This window comes from Carex rostrata, chromosome 21 (genome assembly GCF_964058835.1).
Source record: "Carex rostrata chromosome 21, lpCarRost1.2, whole genome shotgun sequence".
In the NCBI taxonomy this organism is placed as follows: domain Eukaryota; kingdom Viridiplantae; phylum Streptophyta; class Magnoliopsida; order Poales; family Cyperaceae; genus Carex; species Carex rostrata.
In genome coordinates this window covers 1,303,443-1,325,854 of record NC_135938.1, presented here as the reverse complement: position 1 = coordinate 1,325,854, position 22,412 = coordinate 1,303,443, and the positions used below count along the sequence as shown (strand labels likewise).

Sequence of the window (22,412 nt, the reverse complement as noted above, 5' to 3'; positions counted from 1 at the left end):
ATTGTAAATATCTTTCCCAGAGGGAATAATAGAAATGGTTAGAAATTTTGTCTTTTCTCAAGTCTGTTTGTTCTTAAATTATGTTTTTGATATTTTCAGTTGACCACAGTTCTGGATAAAAGTTAGATTTCTACTTGTTTAAAATACAGAAAGAAAAGACATTAAGATCCTTCTTTTCTTTTTGTGATACAATTCTCAACAAAAAAATCAAAAAACTGTTTCCCAAGCAGTAAAAATGTGAGGGGGGGGGGGATGGGTAAACAAAGCAGCTTCTACATACAGCATTATTTACTGCAGCAAAAGTACTAATTTACAGAATATTACATTGTAGACCATAGATTTAAATAGTTAAATAACTCCGGCACGCAAGTTATTTCCCGTAAAAAATAATTTTGAGGAACGTAATGTAACAAAAACAATTTGATAATACCTCTGAGCAGTACAAATTTTCTTATCTTGATTCAATTTTGAAGGAGTCAATAACTTCATGCAACCTATCTTTCATCTTTTCCCATCTTCTCTCGTTTGCTCCTGTTGTCAATGTATAAAATTTGCCTACAACATACAACAAGAGCACAATCACCCATATTAAATAATCTCTGTAGTCTCCTGAAGGACAAAAATTGCACTTAATTTTTATAAAGAGAAAACTTTTAACTGTATTTGGTGAATATGTGTAGTGCGTTCATTCTATGTTAAGTGAACATATTATATGTTATGAAAATATTCTAAATTATACCAACATGCAACCAACTTTCCATAAAATAATAGTCAATTATGCAACTTTTAAACAAAAACAGTAACAAATATGCGGCACCACTAGAACCTCAATATTCCTTGCCACAAGTTGCCAGAAATCATTCCCAAAGGAAAGTTCATAAAATTTACGAGGACAGAAAAATTGAACAGCAAGGGTTAATTGGGAGTATTTACCATTTGCAACTGCAACAGTACCAAGTGCATGTCTGGTAAAATTAGGTGCCTGAGCTGTAAACTCAAAAGTGTAATAAGCCTTGCCATCAACATCATGCTACATTCAAATTACAATGCATTAATTGGGCAAGAAAAATTAGTCATGCCTGCTTCAAGGCCATTATTAATGATCTCTACAAAAAGAAGAAAAAAGGAAACCATGAAAGTATTTTAGTAAATCCTTGATTAATATCAGGAAGTACAATCTTGTGCATCAGTCATGGAGTTACGAGACATTGTTCCGAAAAAAAATAAGCTATTATCAATGACCCAGAGAAGATGCTATGAAGGATATGACAAAAAGAACAGAACAGTACCTCTGATGCCTCAATCAATTTTATTTTTTGTGTTGGAGGAGCCAAAACCTTTTTGACAAGAGTCCCAGCAACCTGGAGTTCATATAGGAAAAAAACCGAATCATAACAAAATTTGCTGCATAACCTTACAGAAATTCCATACTAAAAAAAAGAAACAAAAAAGCCCTAGATGCAATTGTCCACTTTCCACATATTTCCCCTCCATCAACAAGTAAAGCATGGACTAGTTTGGCCATTTCCACATTTCAGGTAAATTTTTTTGTCAGGACCATCTTAAATAAGTCCATAATCTGCCAAGAAATTATTCTCTGAAGACTCTGAAGCATCATTGATTTCCCATTTTGGTCAAGAAGTTGTAAAATCAATTTCGGTGGTCTATGAGCATAGCATTCTGATTTTATCCAATATTTCTCTAAGTATTTTCTAAGAGAATTATAGGAAACATTGGTATAGAGTAATTCATATTTTTAATCAGAGTACCATTTTTTAATTTTGACTGAATAAGATGCTAGATACCAAAATTGATAATTTGAAGCTTTAGGGCCCCAAACACGATCCATGAACTGTTTGAATCATTTGGCAATATGTTCAAAGAAATGAATACAGGCCTGGTGAAAAATAAAAAATTAAGAACTAACCTCTTGAGGGGAGCCAAGCTCTCTAATGTCCTGCTTGGCAGTTGGTATCAAGTTTACACTAACACTTTCCAAAGGTTCAATCACATCTTTGAACACCTTGTCTTGGCCTTGAACTGTAACTTCCTGTTTTATTTTCAGTAATCAAAAAGGGAATTCTGGTCATTTTCACTTCTTCCACTGATATTTTCAGTGATTTTTTCATGTTATTAAGTTATTATCATGTTGAATTCTTTTAAAAGTAAAATTCCAATTCAGAGGGATGGGGATAGATACAAAATTCCATAAGTTTTGGCTATTTTGATTTATTGAACTTATTCTCTTCTTCTTCTTTTTTTTGTTAACTTTATACTTTGAAAATTTGAAATACCCTTACTTGCCAGCCAAAAGGGTACAGAAAGGAGTAGCCATCTTTATTGTCGGTCACAAGTTGAAATCCTGTCTTCGCCACTGCCCCAACTATACCATATCAGGGTTGCTTTCAGAAACTTATCGTAATTATAGGAACTTGAATGAAAATTAGAAGAGGAAGTAATAAGAGTTTGAGCAGCACTCACAAGATAGTAGATTATGTTGCAGTATAAGAAAATTGGCAGTAATTGTGCCTAATGTCAATATCTGGCGCCTACTGAGTTCCTCTACATATCATGAAAAGTTAATGAGGTATATGCTGATGATTAAGTAATAAGGACAATTGCAACGAGCAAGACGATATTTCAGCCCGAATTTACCAGCATTTTACCCAATTATTAAGTAATGACAATGATGGTAAATGAAAACAGTAAAGCTTACTGCTCAAGTTTAATTTGGGTCAAATCCTCGAACATAGAAGCAAAATTTGGTCATTTCATGAAAGGTAAGATATAGTATGGATAATAAGCACAATTAAAATGGTGCATTACAGTTTGTCCAATAAACTGTTTGTGAAAATGTCTGATAGAACAGAGGATAGGCTGTTTAGTGACTAGTGAGCCATATTAATCAGGTACATAATTTCAATTCAAAACTAAGAGATTCTCAGATTACCTTGGGTCTCTGCTTTGATAGAAATTGCTCTGATTTGCAAGGGAAACTTTCTCTTATGAGAGTGTACATTGAAGACCAGCTTAAATTATTTCAAAAGGAAAATGAATTTAAGATAACACCAACCATACAACAAATGAAATAAGCAAACACTGAAACTTTTTATTCCTGAATAATAACAAACAAACCTGGTGGTAGGAAGTAGAAGCAGCAGCTGAGCGATTCAACAGTAACGCGCCATGAACTGGAGAAGAGTTCGCTAAACAAGCCATGCTCCTACACTCAGAGCCTCTCCTTTCAGGTTCTACTCTGACGGTTAAGAGTTGGAGAGGAGATTACGTGGCGTGGGTGGGCAGCAAAATGACCTTATCTGATCTGATTATCTGACGCCGTGGCTGGTTTGTGGGAGACAAACTGGGCTTGGGCCTGACCCAGTAATTTAAACTTGGGCCTCCAAAAGGCTTTCCCACGGTCCACGGACGTCAAAAAGCAGACAAAATCATCGTAAAACTAAAGAGGTTCAGCTTTCGGCTTTTGCCTAATGAACGCCTCCGTGTATCGAATATCGACTGCTTCAATGTTGAATTCGCATCCTCTAGAGATGTATCATATTTTGCGCGACTTTTTGGAAAATCTCAACCGTTCAAATACGTTCTGCATGAATCTCAAAGCTCAAACAATACTAGTCCATGCGCTATCCCTGAATAGGCACTGGACACATGAGATATCTATCTCTAGTGTAGTAATATTCGGTCTATTTGGCTGAATATTCTTATTCAGTTGCAATCTGAATTGAAAATCAATATTCAGTCTGAATATGTAGTTTAGACTTTAGAGCATGTTAGCGGTTTAAAGTATATTAATAGTGATAAAAAAAATACCGGTTTGGAGTATATTAACAATGTTTTATACCACATATTACCGATTTAGAGTATATTAACAGTGATAAAAATAATGGTTTGGAGTATATTAACAGTGTTTTATACCACATATTACGTATACTTGTTTTTATATATATTAATTCTCATTTAAGATCGACTCATAATCGACATATATAAGTCCGCATATGCTGTATGTAGTGGTTTTCTGCATACCGCATATAAACTGAATATTAAAACACTAAATATCTCAGAGGATACCCACTCTTTTTAATGTTGGAGTTTCCTTCAGTGTAATCTCGAATTCATATCCTTCAGATAATGTAAAAGTGAATCTTTTAGAATTAGTAGATCCGAACCATCTTTTTCACTTGACACAAATTTTAAAGGAGACTCCTACATTTTCAATAGACACTAAATTGAATAAATCTGAATCGTAAAATTGTGAACCTCACTGTATAATACTTGAGAGAATATTGTACTGAAATTCATTTAAATTTGATTTGATGTTATGTAATATTTGTGGGATTTGTACTGAAATTGGTTTAAATAAATTTATGTTCGTACAGATCTAAATATATCGTAAAATTTTAACACTGATATAACAATATAAACAAATTGAACAAGGTGTGTGCCTTACACATGTCAAGGTGAGTCGCGTTTAAACACGATGCTTCCTGAAATTTAGTACACAACATGTATAACAAGAAATTTTTTATTGGTAGTAATTAATAGAAAAAGAAGATGAAGAAACATAAAGAGCAGTTATAATTTTATTGATAATAAAATCGATACAAATTATACGGATCTTAAAATCTAAAAGAATTTAAAACGGTAAATATTATATCGATCCTAAATTTTTATTTTTTAACTTTATTCATCGCAACACGGAATACGGAGTAGGATATAAAAGTTTTGAGTTTGGATCGGTAATTTTCAAACCGATCTAAACTCTGAAACATTTTTTTTAATTTAAATGAAACCTTGTTGTTTCAGAAACCGATGTAAACAACATTTTTTAAAATTTTAATGAAACCTTGTAACGTTCTTCAAAGTCCAATAAAGGAAGATCAATTTCCTACACATATATGGACATGATACCTTTTGAAAGAACTGACAGATATGCCCAGCTTAAATTAAAAATCTGAATTGAATTAGGATCGGTTCATATAATACCGTTTTAAAATTTGACCTTTTTAAGATCGATGCAATTCGTACTGATCTTACTACTAATAAAAATACAGTTGTACTTTTTTTATTTCTCTCTCTTCTTTTGTATTAATTACTACCAATAAAAAAATTCTCCGTATAACAGTTCACTAGTGAAGATCATACGGACAACTTAATGATTCGGAAAAGATTCATGGAGTTAAAAATTCGTGATTCGAGAATAATTCGGAATCATACATTGAATATGGACCAAATATCTTTGTCTTACAAGAGAGAATACACACACACACAGTGGCAGAAGCAGGAATGAAAACTAGGGGGGCCTAACTAGTTTCTCTCACTCTCATAATATCAATTTTAGTTTTATGTTAATTAATTCAATTGATTAATTACAACTAGAAATTGAGATCTTACAAAAGAAAAAAGAAAAAAAAAACGAAAGAAGAGGAGAAGGGGCTGCTGCGATGTTGCCTACTAGTTCATGACTTCGTGTGTTGAGACGAAGGAATGAGGCACTTCTTTCTCCAGTGAAGAAGCGAACTTTCAGCTTGATCCCAGGCTCCCACCGGCTCAATCAAATGAAGAAGCGAAATAGGCAAATAGCGAATGAGGGTTATTTTTTTTGTTTTGCTCTCTGACCCCGTGGAAACAACCAAATGAAATGAAGCCTTTTTTTTGTTTTACTCCTTTGTCCCAGCGGCTCAACAAAAGGAAAATAGTTTTTTAATCAACTATTTTTTAATTAGCCAAGATGGCAAGATGCGAACTGCAAAGCAGCGAAAATTTTTATCTCCAGCGCAACGGGCTGAGGGTGCCAAGGGCCCATAAATAATTTAGGGGGTGCCAAGGGCCCATAAGCAAACAAAAATTATGTATATTTTCTGAGCCAAGGGGGGGCCAGGGCCAGGCCCTGGTTCCGCCCTTGCACACACACAAACATACACTAAAAAGTATTTTTGTCCAGAAATAGTTTAGGTATAATTCGTAAAATTTATAAATAATTCAGATATACAAAATAATACACAAATTGATTTGTCAACTGTTTAAATCTGAATAATTCGCGAATCTTATTATTGTGGAGTTGGAGTTCGAACAAGATTAGATAGTTAAAACTTAAGAGGGAGCCACATGAGCCTAGTGTTGGCACATGTAATCCTCTGCCCTACAAAATTTTTGAAAATATATACTCATGTTACCATTTCTTTTCAGGAAAATTAGAAAATATGTTATTATCAAAATAATTATAAAATTATGTCTCATCTTAAGATATGTTATTCATTGCATTAAAATTATAAATCAATTATAATTACTGACAAGTATAACTATAAATAATGAAATATATTAAAATGTGAAATGATTATGGTGTCAATAAGTCCAGACTGACCCCAACACAAAAAATTCGCCGTTCCAACACAAACTCTAGAACTCCGCGCAATAACCTTGCAGATATCGGAGCGATATGATATATGATCATCTCATAAATTGTAGTTTTGAGAGTCGTAGCACGTACCGGCTGTCCGCTACTCTGCCTTGCCCACTCCACTTCTCATTTGTCCGGTTCATCTTGCTTCATCTCATTGAGCGGATGACTCAGTTCAAGAGTTTTGTCTCTCGTCGTCTCGCTCATCTATCTCGACTTTTGAATTTGGCTGAGGATATTGTGAATTCGTCTGACCCTACTGTATCTATTACTATATATATGCGAATAAGGTATGCACTTTTATAGTTGATTCCGATGACGAGAATGTAAAGAGTTGTCTTCTTTCTCTTTTATTTCTTCTTCTTTCTCTTCTTCTATCTTCTCTCTGAGAGGTGACTGTCATGGTCCGGTTGATTCAGTTCCCAGTCCGGTTAAATTCAGTGCATTTTCGACTTAGTGGTGACTGTTCCGGTTTGGTTTGATTCAGTGCCCTCTTCTTCCTCTTCTTTGAGTGGTGATTGTCCCGGTCAGTTTGATTCAGTGCCTCTTGGCTGTGCATTCCTCTGGGCAGCATCGATTTTGGAAAGAAGATGACGTTTTATCCTCAAGGAAGGATGCGATGCGGCATGGTCCGCCAGTCATGCAACTCAAAAAATTAATGTTGTGTCTACATTTTCAGAGAAGAAAATCGGAAGGCCCACCTACTTGCTAATTAAGCGCGAATAGACTAATTCGCATTCTCTGGCTTCAAATATCAGTTAGTTCAAGACATAGCAAATTAGATGATTTTACAAGTAGCTCAATGTATATGGTTTATTTAAACAAAGAAAATCTATGTAATAGCTATCTTATAAATTGTTGGATCAATGTAATTGTTCATGGACTTTCAACCAAAAAATAAATAAATAAAAAATAAGTCCAGACTGAAATAATTACATCGATAAGGATAATTTCAAGATTATTAAAGAAATAATTTATTAATTATTTTTTTGAAGGTCAGAAATATATAATTTATTAATTATTACTATTGCAAAGGAGACTATTCATAAATAAAAATAATCGACTGTCTTATGCATAAATTTTCCTTTCTTTCGAGCACCGTAGTGTGTTGTACATGTTAGAGGCGGAATTTTCTAAATTTTAACATAGGGAGTTAGAAATTTAAAATTCATAATGCAGTGGATGAGATTTGAATTTCAAATTATCTCAACCACAAAATAAAACTCTAACTACGGAATTATAAGTAAACATTTGATACTTTATGAAAGAGACTAAATAATATAAAAAGTTATAAAAAAATTAAATTAAATTAAATTTTAATATATGTAATTAAATTTTTAAAATTATAAAAGCGACTTGGTCACTCTAACAAGTAACAATAAGGGCCTGTTCGGCAGTAACGCAAGAATGAGAATGGGTATGAGTTGGACCGAATTTTGCACTGCTTGTTACTATTCATGTGAGAAAAAAAAATTCAGTTAGACTGAATTTTTTTTTTTCCATGTAAACAGTAACTCTCATAGTTACTGCCGAACAGACCCTTAAGCTAAATCCACTTCTAGAACAGCCCCAATAAATTTGAATATCATTTAAGAACGGCCCCTTTACCTTTTTTTTTTCTGAAAAAGAAACTCCAAAAGACCTTTCAAGTGACAAAACTTTTTGTGAATAAGACCATTCGGAATTAATGCCAGAAATTTGGTCATACTTCTCTTTAATATAGAGTAATTGACGCCTTAAAACTTTTGATATTAGTTTTGTCAAAAGAAACAAGAAAAGAAAATAGGAGCGCCGTAAGCTGATTAAAGAATAACTAATTCCTAATTATTAGCAATATCAAAATTCAACGGACCAAATAACTTTCCCATTAATTTTATAATTTTTTTTTTTTTAGAAAGTTGACTAAAAATAATTGAAATAATTGATGATACGTCATAGAGAACTATAACATTCCGAAAAAAAAGGGGACAAATATAGGAGTGTCATGGCTGATTAAAGAATAACTATATTGTGACAATATATATGTTGCACCTTTCCAATCTATGACCATGTCTCCCTGGCTCAATCACGTCTCACTTTTAATTACAACCCGACAACTAATTCAAAGCACCAACACAAACGATAACATCTCCATCTCCATCTCCATCTTTAAAGAGAAACGGAAACTCCATTTAGGTTCTCAGAGATTTAAAGCTTGTACAATAGAATGCACCTATGAAGAAATTTGTTTACGGATGTTTATTTTGGAAGGCAAAGATTCCACTTAAGATTAAGGTTTTTGTTTGGTTACTTAGGCACGATAAAATACTTACTAAATGTAATTTACAATTAAGGAGTTGGCATGGTACTGTTGATTGTGTTTTCTGTGGTGCCCCAGAAACTGTAGATCACATCTTTGTTATTTGTCCTTTTATTTCTTCTTTATAGTCTTGGATTTGTAACCATAACAACTTTCTTTTAATTATACTAAGGTGTCTGATCTTTGGTATTTTGATTATTGGATTCCATTAAAGGATTCACTACTAGTGGAACTGATTAGGGCTGCAACTCTTTGGATTGTATGGTTAACACGAAATAAGATTTGTTTTCAAAATTATCCTATACCTTCTATTAGGTCTGTAGCTGCTTCTATTATTGCTTTAACCTCATTTTGGTGTAAGTCGCGCTTAGATAATTTTTATTTCAAGTTATCTATGATTATGTCTTTTGATGTTTCTTCTTTGTCTCAAATAGGGCCTCTGATAGTATTATCCGACATGGATGCACGGGACCAGGACAGCTCCCCGCTGGTTTTAGACGAGGACCCTAGTCTTGGTTTAGAAGGGTTGGACCTAGCTGATTTGAGTGACAGAGGCGTTATTGATGCTATTGATCGTGTTGTTGGTCTTCTGCCAAGTATTTCATCTTCATCAGCTAGTGCCTCCTCTTCTATTGATATAGCCATTTCTGATTCCATTAAGTATTACTATTTCATGTTATGCTAGTATGCTTTTTTTGTTAGTTTGTTTTTTTAAAACTTTTTTGGTTATTAGGTGTCGATGGATTGTATGCTAGCGCTTTTATTTTGAACATGTTGTATAAACATTTTGTTTCGTAATGAAACCGGTGGTAAAATACCACTTTTGTCAAAAAAAAAAATCTCATACACGAAAAATCTTCGAAGTAATACTACAAGTAACATTGAAAAATTAATATAACAACTTAAATATAATACAATATAAATAGGAGTGCAAATGGACCGGATAGTGATAAAATCATAGTCGTATCCACTTTTATTTTTCAGATAGGATAATATATTAATTAGACGGGTAGTGATATGGATCAAGTATTTATTTTTCAATAATATTATTTAATAAAATATATATAAATATTATAAAAAAAATATCAAAGTTCATTATTTTTATTTAATTATAATGGTGAATAACATGATTTTTTTCATAATATATATTAAACTATATGGTATATATTCAATATTCAGGTACAGATAATTAAAAATTGAAATTATATTTGTATCTATATTTGTACGGATATTTGATATTTCGATATTCGTATCTAATTTTTAAATACAGAATCAGATTCGGATGAATAATATCCGATCCGTTTACACCCTCACTTATAAGACAGATAATGCATATTCTAAAAAAATAAAATAAAAAAACTCAACTTAATATATACATAATTGGATCTAAGAAATCATATTCATTGATGCACCGTCCTTGAAACGTTGAGATTTATACGTAAAACACTTCATAATTTATTTTTTGAATTATTTATAGTACAAATACGAACACACACATAGATATTAATTGTGTTAGAACGGCATTGATACTTAACTCTGTTTGGATGGAGAGTTGAAGAAGAAAGGGGAGGTGAAGAATAGAAGGAATGAAATGGAATAGAAAAGAAGATTAACATATTTAATATCTATGTTTGAATGATTAATGAGAGAAAATAAATTTAACTTTCATTTCCGTCTTATTTATTTTTTTAGTTGATTAAAATTTAGAAGATTAATGAGAAATTTAGTGGCTGTTGTAGAATTGTGACAAAGAATTTGTATGATAATTATATAGATAAGATATATAGTTAGACATTTGTATTATTTTTTCTAAAAATATTTGCAACAAAAATTATTTGCATCAATTATACCTCAAATTAAAAGGGAAACCGATTCTATTAATTACAATTATATAAGGTTAAATCTTCACCTGTATCCTTCACCTCTGATATAATTTTGTCAACAAAACACGATTCGATGAAAATTTTTATTTTCTTTCCATTCCCTCCCTTCTTCTACTCTCCATCCAAACAAGGTGTTATACGTTACGAATTCAAAAATATATACGTCACAAGAATTACTTATAGAATAGTTAATGATAATAATGCTACTTATAAATCACCTGAAATTTATTAAATTGGAGACTAAGTTATTTTTTTTATTATGTGCATGAAAAAATAAAGAATTTCTTAATTTTTTCATGCACAAAATAATCGATAGAATTTTTACCAATTCAAAACTCTACCAATTCAATTTCTTTTATTTATTTTTGCTCTTCATGGTTATCAAGATAGAATTTTTACTGGTCAACTGTGAAACTTTGAAAGAGTGAAAATTTATTGTAAATTTTTGCTTGATACGGATTTCAAGGTAAATTTTTTACCAATCAACTACAATTTTTTTTTAATCAATATTTTTTTTTACTGATCCTTTTGTGCATGAAAAAATGAATTTATTTTATAAACCATAATTAAAAAAAAAGTATCTTATGAAACCAACATGATTTTTTTAAAAAAAAACCCCATAAGAACTGGAATGCTATTTTGGTATGAATCTGTGAAAATGATTCGGACAGAATTGCCATTTTGGTCAAAAAAATAAAAAGGACCGAAATGGCATCTCGGTTTTTATGATTTTTGTAAAAAACAAAGCAATCAAATTGGTTTGATAAAATATATATTTTTATTTATAGTTTCTAAAAAAAATTCAGAAAAGATCAAGACATTCTCTCTTTTTTCCTGCATTCCTTGAGAAATGGAGAGAATATCAGATAGTACTATCCGATTAAAGCTATTAAATCATGTTGATTGCCTGCTCGTGCTATGCTTCTAGGATCTAGAATTTAAGGGCCCAACAAAGAATCTAGACTCTAAGAAACAAAACATCTCCCAAAACAAATTGTTAAAAGTCAGAGGTGCTTGAAATTTGAAAATTTATTATCTTCGGTCTCACGACATCGAACAAAACGATTCCCAAAGCCATGAAATATCTCAGAGGATACGCACTCCAAAGCCATGGCATGCATCTCTTGTTTTTGTATATCTGGCGTGTTTTGTTTAAATCTTCTCCGAACATTTTTTCACAACTTTTATTTATTAAATTGTTAGTGGAAGGTAGTGTTTGGTAGATGTCTCCGGGGGCTTAATCCGGACCGGCCCCTCGTACCCAGACCGTCTTGCCGTCAAACCCGTAACGGACACGAGTATTAAACGGACAGGGCAGGATTTTTGAAAAAAAAACCCATAATGCCCGGCCCGTTGTACCCGTGTGCTCATGACGCCCGTAACCGTGACTATCCGTGCCCGTGCCTGGATTTTGCCCGGACCGCCCAGGCCGCCCTTTTTCCAAACACTAGTGGAAGGATCTCGTCGAAATATTATTTATACATTGTTCAGGCTGGCTGGCTGGCTGCCCGTAAAATTTTGTTCCGTAAATACCCCTTCTAGTATCTTATGACCGTTGTTGATTCGCGGTCTCCCAGTCAACAAAAAGACAGCGTCAATAACGATGTACGAGCAAAATTTAATACGGATTCGTCACAAATTGACCCAATCGTTAGAGGATTCCAGAAAGCCACGTCGGATCGTAGAATTGCGTAATTGTGGTCGAAGCTTCGGTGAATTCTGAAACATATCCAGCTCACGCCTTCGGACGCGACCTTTGCGGGTCCCATAAATGTGAAATCCAACACAAAAAGGCTCCGCACCAACCCCGTCTCAGTAACTTTCAATCTTAGCCGTACACACAGCTCATACCAGTTCCACGAAGAATCTCCGCCGTTTATCTTTTTCTACGCGAAAGAAATTGGCGGGCTGATAGAATATAAATGGTGGAACGAACCATATTTGATTGCTCCCGGAGCACCAACCTCTCAATTAATACTCCGCCATGTACAAAAGGTTCCGTAAATAACTAATCATTTATTAATTATTAATTCATCGGTTTTTATCACACAATGAAATAATTTATTAATTGATGGTGCAGTATATTTCAAACTAATTTAAAATAGCTTGAAAAGTGTTTATGAGTACGGTATAAGGTTGAGATAATTTCATATTTACTCGTTTAGAACTAATCATTACCTAATAAACACCAGTGGTACTGTAATATATCCTCATCTGTTAAGATTAATGAGTAACGAATAAATTAATGACAAATAAAATTTCACCAAAATTATAACAATCAAATAAATATTTTACTGTAAACACACCCGGTGCATAAAAAAAATATAATTATTGGTCCATTTTTTTTATGAAAGTATACATCACTAATTAAATAAAAATATATACAAATGTTGTATATCAATCAATTTCGTCATAATATTATTAGATAGTTAAATATATGAATAAAATTTAATATATATGATTTTGAATTTATCATTAGTTTCAAACATCTGTAATTTAAAAACAAAATTGAAAATCTTTGAGAAATAAGTCAACAGCTAGATAAATTAAATATGAAGAATACAACTCTATATCCTAATTAAATTTTATAATAATATTCGTCTTCAATTCAACTAATATTGAATAATGTTTTGTCTAAAGCAAGTGATTTGAGTTTTGAGATGTCTTCTTGGCTATCATCATTAAAGAATATAAAAACAAAATAAAAATCTTAGACAGAGCTGGTGCACCAGGCGTAACCAAGAGGAACATTTAAAAAGGTCCTACACTGTCAAGTGGGCCAGGCCGAAAAGCTTCGCCGTCATGATGCCTCCTAGTGCGGGAGAAATCGAAAGGACTGCCCTCCAATTTTCTCCTTTTTCTTCCCCTTTCCTTTCCCTTTTTTGTAACGCCTTTCCTCTTTTGCCCTCCGCCGTGATCCCGTATCCGGCGACGCACACCAAACCCCCTTCGCTCCCACCCCGACCTCTCCAATTCTCACCACCAAACCCTAGGTTTTGCCCCGACCTAGGGTTTTACATCTCTGTATCGATACCAGTAGCGAGAAGGAGAGCGGAAGGGAAGAAACACAGTACGAGATAGAAGCGTGATGGCGTCGCGCGGCCTCTTCGGGTGGTCGCCGCCTCACGTGCAGCCTCTGACACCGGTGTCAGAAGTGTCAGAACCGCCGGAGTCCCCTTCGCCCTATCTGGACCCTATGGCGGACGGGGGCACCGGAGTGATGGACGACGAAGCGGGGGCCGAAGGTGCTGATGATGACATGGACGAGTCTGAGCCGCCTCCTGGAGCCGTTCCATTCAAGCAACTTTTCAGGTGTGCTGATCGTTTTGATTGGTTTCTCATGTTAGTAGGAGGGGTTGCGGCCGCAGCCCATGGCATGGCACTTGTTGTGTATCTCCATTTCTTTGGAAGAACGATCAATCTTCTGCATCTCCATGGAGATGCTTTGTATCATAACATTAAAGAGGTCAGTGCTTTAAATTTAGTGCTTCTCCATAATTGTTTGTTTTGTTGAAAAGAAAGAGAATTAACGTTTGCAACTGCCTTATTTATTTGTTAGTCACGAAGAAAATATACTCTTTTCTCAGAAGGAACTTTGTAATTGAGTTTAGTTTATCTTCATGTCTCTGAGAAATTAGAGCTCTGGAATGAGTAGTTTTTGTTTTTTTTTTAAGGTAAAAAGGAGTAAAGTAATTAGACCTGTTTATTTTTCAATTTGAGAAACGATTCTTGTGTTGTTTAGATATCCTTTGTATTATGCTGGATTTTTATTGGACAGATGTAACTTCCGCCCCTGCTGAATTTACTTTATATTACTTTCATTAAAAGCAGAAGAGACTTATAATTTTAACTTCTCTTATCATACGCTCTAACTTTCTGTGCAGCATGCCTTGTACTTCCTATACATAGCTGTTGGGGTCTTCATTGCTGGGTGGATAGGTAAGCTTGCCAACAGATTATTTCCTATACAATACATTGTATCAATTGCACACAAAAAATATCATCTAAGTTTTTTAGCTTTATAGAGGTGTCCTGCTGGATTCTCACTGGAGAGAGGCAAACTGCAGTTATAAGGTCGAAGTACGTTCAAGTTCTGTTAAATCAGGATATGAGCTTTTTTGACACATATGGTAACAATGGAGATATAGTGAGCCAAGTGTTGAGTGATGTGCTGCTTATTCAGTCGGCTCTTAGTGAGAAAGTGAGTCAATTCTTTTTTTGACTTGGAAGCTATGTTACTTATCAGATTGTTATATATTACTTTTGTAAATTATTCCCGATAGTTTACTATGTAATAGTTAGCTCCAGCATGTCTCAATTGGTTCACTAGCATCCCTCATTTTGTCGTATTAAAATTTTCCAATGCTTTGCTTATAAATAGGAGCCATTGAGAATGTACATTTTCTTAGACATTGACAATATTCCATTTTAATATACAAAATCCCTTTCCTAAGCCAACCTGGAGTCCTGGACTAAAACCACATCAAGCAAAAGGTGTATCTTGGCTGCTATGTCCGCATGGACTGGTTTATGAAGCTCTGTGTTTGAACCAAATTGATATGACTTTTGTCAGTTACTCAAGCTTTGCCTGCCTGATATTTCATTTTTGTTGGTTTACCGATGCATAAATTTCAAGTACTTGCTGCAGGTACAAGATTTTTCTTGTAATAATCACAATTTGGGTAAAGTAATGAGTAATTTTTTTGGTCAGACTATTGTTCAATGATTGATGTGACTCTGGAGTATCTTGTGTGGACTTTATTGTAACATAAGCATCTACTAAATCTTTGCTGTAGGTTGCGAATTATATACATAACATGGCAACATTTTTTGGAGGACTTGTAATTGGTCTTGTTAACTGCTGGCAAATAGCTCTTCTGACATTAGCTACAGGCCCCTTCATTGTAGCTGCTGGAGGGGTATCAAATATATTTCTACATCGACTTGCTGAAAATATCCAAGATGCGTATGCTGAGGCTGCTAGTATTGCTGAACAGGTGTCTATATATTTTGTTTGTTCTTGCAAACTATGGCAATTATTTATTTACCTTTCTGCAAATGCAACTGAACATACCTCTTTCAGCACAAAATGGTCAACATCTTATGCATCTATCTATTGAAACTTGGGTTAAATCAGTAAAAATTGACCAAATTTCCCAATTTAAATGTGTTCCTAATTAATATATGCAAATATAAAGCTGAACATGTTTACCTGCTTGGTTGTTCCATTGAGATTTTGTTGGTAGTTAACTGGACATACCTATTCCATGACATTACTATAATGTTTACCAGTTCATGTGTTTTTACAAGATGCTTGCAAGCATGATAGAATAATTAGGTTTTATTTTCAACTTGGGTAATATTTTGATGATATGTGTTTGTACTTTTCTGTCAGGCTATATTATATATCAGAACACTTTATGCATTTGTGAATGAGGGTCTTGCAAAGCATTCATATGCGACTTCTCTACAAGCAACACTTCGGTATGGGATCTTGATAAGCCTTGTTCAGGGGCTGGGACTTGGGTTCACGTATGGGCTAGCTATTTGTTCATGTGCCTTGCAACTTTGGGTCGGGAGCTCATTAATTAAGCATGGAAAGGCTAATGGTGGTGAAGTAGTAGCCGCTCTGTTTGCAATTATACTGAGTGGCCTGTAAGTGAATATTAACACAACTCTCTTCTAATCTTTAAGAACTTTTAGATGATGTAAAATAGTTTTGCATCACAGCTAAAACTACGTCACTTTGTCAAGCTCTATTTGGCTTTTTGTTTCGAGTTGGAAGTGAATAAAACTCATTTCAACTTCAAGGATAACCACATGTTCTAAGGCAGTTGTTGTACAGGAAGTTTAATTCCAGGTGCACGTAAAAAAAGAGTACAGTGGAAATAATTATTGTTGGGTGCTGTTCAGCCTAAGCAGCTAAAAAACTGTCCTATCCAAACATAAGTTTAGAATATCCAGGAGTAAAGTGATCTATAGCTTGGAAAACTGAATTCTATCATTGCTATTATTCCATGTTTTCTTTAACTTTCTCCTGTAAATAACCTATGCTCTCTCTTTTTCCCGTTTGTGTAGAGGATTAAACCAAGCTGCTACAAACTTCTACTCCTTTGAGCAAGGTCGGATTGCTGCGTATAGGCTTTATGAGATGATAAGCCGATCGACCTCAGGTGATAACCAGGGTGGTAAAACCTTAGCCTCGGCACAAGGGAATATTGAGTTTAGAAATGTGTATTTTAGTTACCCCTCTCGACCTGAAATACCCATCTTGAGTGGCTTCTTCCTCACCGTACCGGCCAGAAAGACCATTGCACTTGTTGGTCGAAATGGTTCTGGAAAGAGCAGCATAATCCCTCTGATGGAGCGTTTCTATGATCCTACTTTGGGTATGGATTCGTTTCTTGTTTGTGAAATTTCTGTTTCTTTTTGGGTCTGAATTATTTTTTTCTGGTTTGAAAATATTTGTATTTTTTTTTCAGGTGAAGTTCTCTTGGATGGGGAGAACATAAGGAATTTAAATCTACGGTGGTTGAGAAGCCAGATAGGATTAGTGACACAGGAACCAGCTTTACTAAGCTTGAGCATACGAGAGAACATCGCTTATGGACGAGTCGCCACAGCAGATGAAATTGAGGAGGCAGCCAGAATTGCACATGCTCACACGTTCATCACCTCTTTTGAAGGGGGATACAGCACTCAGGTGAAATAAATCTCATCTTTGCATACCATTTTTTATGCAGGCTGAATGATAATGCTGATGTTTAGTGCGTATGTTCTAGGTTGGTCGGGCTGGTTTGCCATTGACTGATGAACAAAAGATAAAAATCTCAGTGGCACGGGCTGTTCTATCCAACCCAGCAATCCTCTTGCTTGATGAGGTAACTGGTGGTCTTGATTTTGAGTCCGAGAAGGCTGTGCAAGAAGCGCTGGATGTACTTACATTGGGAAGGTCAACTATTATTATTGCGAGGCGGCTAAGTCTGATAAGAAATGCTGATTTCATAGCAGTCATGGAGGAAGGACAGCTGGTCGAGATGGGTACGCATGAGGAGCTGCTTAACTTGGATGGTCTCTATGCCGAGCTTCTAAGGTGTGAAGAAGCAGCTAAGACTCCCAGGAGGTAACTGAAACTAATGTTGAACTATGTTGTTTTATTATTTAATTTGTTTTTTCATTATTGTCGCTCATTAGTTACATTAAGTTGACAGAATCATAACACTTCACCGGGCTCCTAAGTTATGATATACTTTACTTCCACTAGTTTTGTCTATCTGAGATTATGGTATGGAAAGCCTTTCATTGATTACAATGTTGCTCTTCTTAAAATTATTCAGAAGCCCAAGTAGGACGTCCAGAGAGAGAAGTGACGATCCTTCAACAAGCCAGAGCTACCAAGAGCCGTCTTCTCCTAAGATGGCCAAATCTTCATCTATCCAACAGACCAATGGCCTCCTACCCTTCCGCCATTCTGATGCCAACTATAGCACCACAGCTTCAACCAATAATAACTCATCCCGTGGATCGCCGAAGGTCCAAAGCCCCCCTCCGGAGAAAGCCTCAGATGGCAACTTCTCAACTGACCCTTCAATGAAAAGACAAGACAGCTTTGAGATGCGACTGCCGGATCTGCCCAAAATCGACGTTTCACAGCCAGTGAAGCACTTGCCATCTAATGGGTCTCAGCCAGAATCACCGATCTCACCTCTTTTGACATCTGACCCGGTGAATGAGCGGTCCCACTCAGCAACCTTCAGCCGCCCCTTGGATGATAGCATTGATTTTGGCTATTCAAGGAGATCGAGTGAACAGGGTCCACCGAAGAATTTGACACCCCCGTCTTTCTGGCAGCTGGCTGTGCTCAGTTTTGCTGAGTGGATGTACGCTCTTCTTGGAAGCTTTGGAGCAGCCATCTTCGGCTCATTCAATCCCTTGCTTGCTTATATGATTGCACTTATCGTGACGGCATATTACAAAATAGGCGTGCGTGATTGGGACTCTGAAGTAAATAAGTGGTGTGGATCTATTGTTGCAATGGGGGTCATAACAGTTTTTGCTAACTTCTTGCAACATTTTTATTTTGGTATAATGGGGGAGAAGATGACAGAGCGCATCAGAAGAATGATGTTTTCAGGTATGCTTGGTTATTTCCTTGAATAAAACCTTTTTGAATATTGTCAAGGATGAGTCCGTGAGACCTCGGGATCAATTCCATGTACTTCTAGTGTTCTCTACATCTACTGTGCTACAAAATAACATCTGAATTCTTTGGTTATATTTTTTGTAAATTGTAAACATACTGGTGGGTGAGTATGGTTCCTTCATGGAAATAGTATTTTGTTAACTTCCTTTTTGTAGGATCCAAAATGGTGTAGCAATTTTTCTAGTAAAAATTAATAAAATAATAAATTTGCACTGGATACATGGAAAGTAAAAATAAAAAGGAAAAAAGCATAGTCATGCAAACATTGGTATATGTACATATAAGATCAAAATTGTGTGTCACAAGTCACAACTGATTATTTTTGTAATTATTCTGAAATAAAATGCATTTGTAGCACTCCCTCAAAAAAATTGAGGTGTTGAGAATTTGAAATGTTCCATGCAGCAATCTTAAAGAATGAGATTGGATGGTTTGACGAAGAGGATAATAGCGCGGATGCACTGTCAATGCGGCTTGCAAATGATGCAACATACGTGCGGGCTTCCTTTAGCAACCGACTCTCCCTATTTGTGCAGGATCTGTCAGCTGTTGTAGTGGCCCTTTCTATTGGCATGTTTCTCAATTGGAGAGTGGCTCTTGCTGCACTTGCATCTCTTCCTGTACTCTTTTGTGCTGCCGTTGCCCAGGTACTTGTGCTTAATATAATTGTTTGGTTGCTGTTAGTAGTCATATTGGCTTTGGATTTTATCATGGCCATGTTGACTAAGACTCGTCGGGTTGACCTGTTAGCAGCATCTGGTTGAACCAATTTTGGTTGGCTTGATCCATTGATCATTTTGTTTCAATTTTAATTGGAAAAAAATAGGCTTTAGATCTTGGTTATACTCTCTTTCAGTGTTTTAATATTCGGTTCTTATTCGGTATTCGGAAAGCCACCGAATACCGAATATACAGTATACGGCCGAATATTCGGATTTTTATTCAGATTTATATATTCGGATTTTCAAATGAAAAATCATAGGTATTAACTCTAATAAACATAGATAAACATTACAAATAAGCATAAATAAAACATAAGTTCAAACTTAAATAAATGAAATTATAACTTATTCGGTTTTTATTCAGATTCTTATTCTCTATTTGGAAATATTCGGTTCATATTCGGCAATATTCGGTTCTTATTCGGATTCTTATTCTCTATTCGGAAATATTCGGCTGAATAGATAATATGCGGAAAAATATATTCGGCCGAATATTCGAAACTGAATATTGGACCGAATACTCATTTCCTATTCGGTTTCCAACCGAATACGAATATTCGGCCGAATAGACCGAATATTAAAACACTGCTCTCTTTCATCATAAAGCACAGTACTACTGTACCATGGTCTTTAAGGAATCCGTCCTTTTAACATGTCAGGTCTTTTTCAGGGTTGTTGACCAGCTGGTGGTGCAGGCATTTCGAGTCTGGCATTCATTTAGTAAGAGTTAATGACCAGACCCTGCCCAATTTGTTCCGGCATGTTGCGGTCCCTAATTAATTGATGAAGTTGGGTGTCCCTAATTAATAGAAAATTACTTAGTTGCAGATGCTTTTTTGTTTATTATTAGCTAGTAAGAGGGTCATTTCTTTTTGCAGAAACTGTGGCTCTTGGGGTTTTCACGAGGCATCCAAGAGATGCACAGGAAGGCATCTTCAGTGCTAGAGGATGCTGTCCGAAACATATACACAGTTGTTGCATTTTGCGCAGGAAACAAAATAATGGATCTGTATCGTTTCCAGCTTGGCCGCATTTATATCAAAAGCCTGCTGCATGGGTTGATAATAGGATTTGGATTTGGTCTGTCCCAATTCCTCCTTTTTGCCTGTAATGCCTTTCTCCTTTGGTTTACAGCAGAATCTGTACACAAGAATCACTTAACTCTAATGACCGCGATCAAAGAGTATATGGTATTTTCCTTTGCCACCTTTGCCCTTGTCTACCCCTTTGGCCTTGCACCTTACATACTAAAACGGCGGAAGTCTTTGATTCCTGTTTTTGATATAATTGATCGTGCTCCAATCATTGACCCTGATGACACCTCCGGCCTTAAACCACCTAATGTGTATGGCAGTATGGAGTTTAGAAATGTGAATTTCTACTATCCCTCCAGACCTGAGACCTTGGTTTTGAGCAATTTTAGTCTTAAAATAAGTGGTGGCCAGACAGTGGCAGTGGTTGGTGCGTCAGGATCTGGCAAGAGTACACTAATATCTCTAATCGAGCGGTTCTATGACCCGGTGTCAGGCCAGATCTTATTGGACGGCCGAGATTTGAAGCTTTTTAATCTCAGGTGGTTGCGGAGCCACATGGGTCTGGTTCAACAAGAGCCTGTTATCTTCTCGACAACCATACGTGAAAATATAATATACGCACGTCACAATGCCACCGAGTCTGAGATGAAGGAGGCTGCGAGAATTGCAAATGCCCATCAGTTCATAAGTAGCTTACCTCATGGGTACGATACACATGTTGGCATGCGTGGCGTCGACTTGACACTTGGCCAGAAACAACGCATTGCCATTGCTCGTGTTGTTTTGAAAAATGCACCAATTTTGTTGCTTGACGAGGCCAGCTCCTCAATTGAGTCGGACTCCAGCAAAGTCGTGCAAGAGGCACTTGGCACATTGGTCATGGGCAATAAGACGACTATTTTAATTGCTCATCGGGCTGCCATGATGAAGCACGTTGATAATATTGTGGTGCTAAATGGCGGTAAAATTGTGGAACAGGGAACCCATGATGCACTTGTGCAATTAAATGGTCTGTATGTCAAGTTGATGCAACCTCATTTCAAGGGTTTTCGTCAGCATCGGTACATGTAGTTTGCATATTGGGTTTGGTTGGAGCTTCATTTTTTTAACCCGTTATGTCCCCACCATTTGATCAGGAGATGACTTTTTAAGTTAGAGATATTTGTTATACTTGGGGGACGTTCATTCTTTTAAAATTTTGGTTTTATTTGTTCCTTAAATTGTTGTGCTATTTTTCTTGGGAGGGGGGGGGGGGGGGGGGGGGGGGGTGTCATGTGATTATTGGAATTTGTTAGGATTAGTTAGGACGTGTTGCAAATGGAAGGGCCTTACGAGGGAGGTTATTAAGAGAGGTTGTTGTGTAGCTAATCTAATCACCATGTGGAGAGGTTTAGATGAGATTTTGTACATCTTTGATATTGTAGAGAACAATAGATTTGTGAGGGAAAATTGCATTTTGTAAATTATTAGCTGTAGGATGTGGTGTGAGATGTGGTGTTTTGTATATTGTGAATTTGTTGAAATTGTTAACTCAGCATACGCTGTCTGATCTTTAATGAGCTCAGTTTGTTTCCTTTCATTATATATCTGATTCTGCACAGTAATCAAAATATGTTATACTTCAAGATTTGTTTTTGTGTCGTTGATGTTTGAGATATTCTGTAATTTTAAATGTGAAAAATTAAATTGAAATAATGGATAAAAACTACATTCTTGGATACGGGCTATTCTACCAGTTCGAGAGCACTTGGTACCAAGCACCTTTTGGTGTGGAATTGTTGAGCGGCATTTTCTGTATATTAAATGGTTAATAGTATAATAAACTTAATACGGTGTTAAAAAAATTGAAGTAATCA

General features: G+C 35.6%; 2 protein-coding genes across 3 annotated transcripts; one reads left to right on the top strand and one right to left on the bottom strand.

Annotated features, from left to right (window-relative positions):
* Positions 1-109: 109 nt before the first annotated feature.
* On the bottom strand, positions 110-3,319 carry PPL1 (PsbP-like protein 1). Its single transcript, XM_078322869.1, has 8 exons — positions 3,136-3,319; positions 2,951-3,029; positions 2,482-2,562; positions 2,301-2,383; positions 1,928-2,050; positions 1,290-1,361; positions 934-1,030; positions 110-555 (listed from the first exon to the last, which is right to left on the bottom strand). The coding sequence occupies exons 1-8, from the start codon at positions 3,217-3,219 to the stop codon at positions 452-454; spliced, it is 723 nt and encodes a 240-aa protein (XP_078178995.1). The 5' UTR covers positions 3,220-3,319; the 3' UTR covers positions 110-451.
* A 10,097-nt stretch (positions 3,320-13,416) lies between these two features.
* LOC144572984 (ABC transporter B family member 20-like) lies at positions 13,417-22,138 on the top strand. 2 transcript variants are annotated; one of them, XM_078322633.1, is made up of 11 exons: positions 13,417-14,063; positions 14,482-14,536; positions 14,623-14,798; positions 15,394-15,594; positions 15,993-16,252; positions 16,676-16,986; positions 17,080-17,300; positions 17,380-17,720; positions 17,935-18,731; positions 19,206-19,447; positions 20,401-22,138. In XM_078322633.1, exons 1-11 carry the CDS (start codon positions 13,686-13,688, stop codon positions 21,625-21,627), a joined length of 4,209 nt encoding a protein of 1,402 aa, XP_078178759.1. In that variant the 5' UTR covers positions 13,417-13,685; the 3' UTR covers positions 21,628-22,138. The 2 variants fall into 2 exon arrangements, with proteins under 2 accessions (XP_078178759.1, XP_078178760.1); XM_078322634.1 differs by lacking the exon at positions 13,417-14,063 and having other exon boundaries at positions 14,492-14,536; positions 14,615-14,798.
* The last annotated feature ends 274 nt before the right edge of the window (positions 22,139-22,412 follow it).

Excerpts from the sequence above, each read along its gene's own strand:
- PPL1 (XM_078322869.1), bottom strand. The coding sequence starts at position 3,219 with ATGGCTTGTTTAGCGAACTCTTCTCCAGTTCATGGCGCGTTACTGTTG. Across the intron at positions 3,030-3,135 it reads CTTCTACTTCCTACCACCAG|CTGGTCTTCAATGTACACTC; the intron begins GTTTGTTTGTTA and ends AAATAATTTAAG. Across the intron at positions 2,051-2,300 it reads TGTACCCTTTTGGCTGGCAA|GAAGTTACAGTTCAAGGCCA; the intron begins GTAAGGGTATTT and ends AAAATAAAACAG.
- LOC144572984 (XM_078322633.1), top strand. The coding sequence starts at position 13,686 with ATGGCGTCGCGCGGCCTCTTCGGGTGGTCGCCGCCTCACGTGCAGCCT. Across the intron at positions 14,064-14,481 it reads TGTATCATAACATTAAAGAG|CATGCCTTGTACTTCCTATA; the intron begins GTCAGTGCTTTA and ends CTTTCTGTGCAG. Across the intron at positions 14,799-15,393 it reads AGTCGGCTCTTAGTGAGAAA|GTTGCGAATTATATACATAA; the intron begins GTGAGTCAATTC and ends TCTTTGCTGTAG.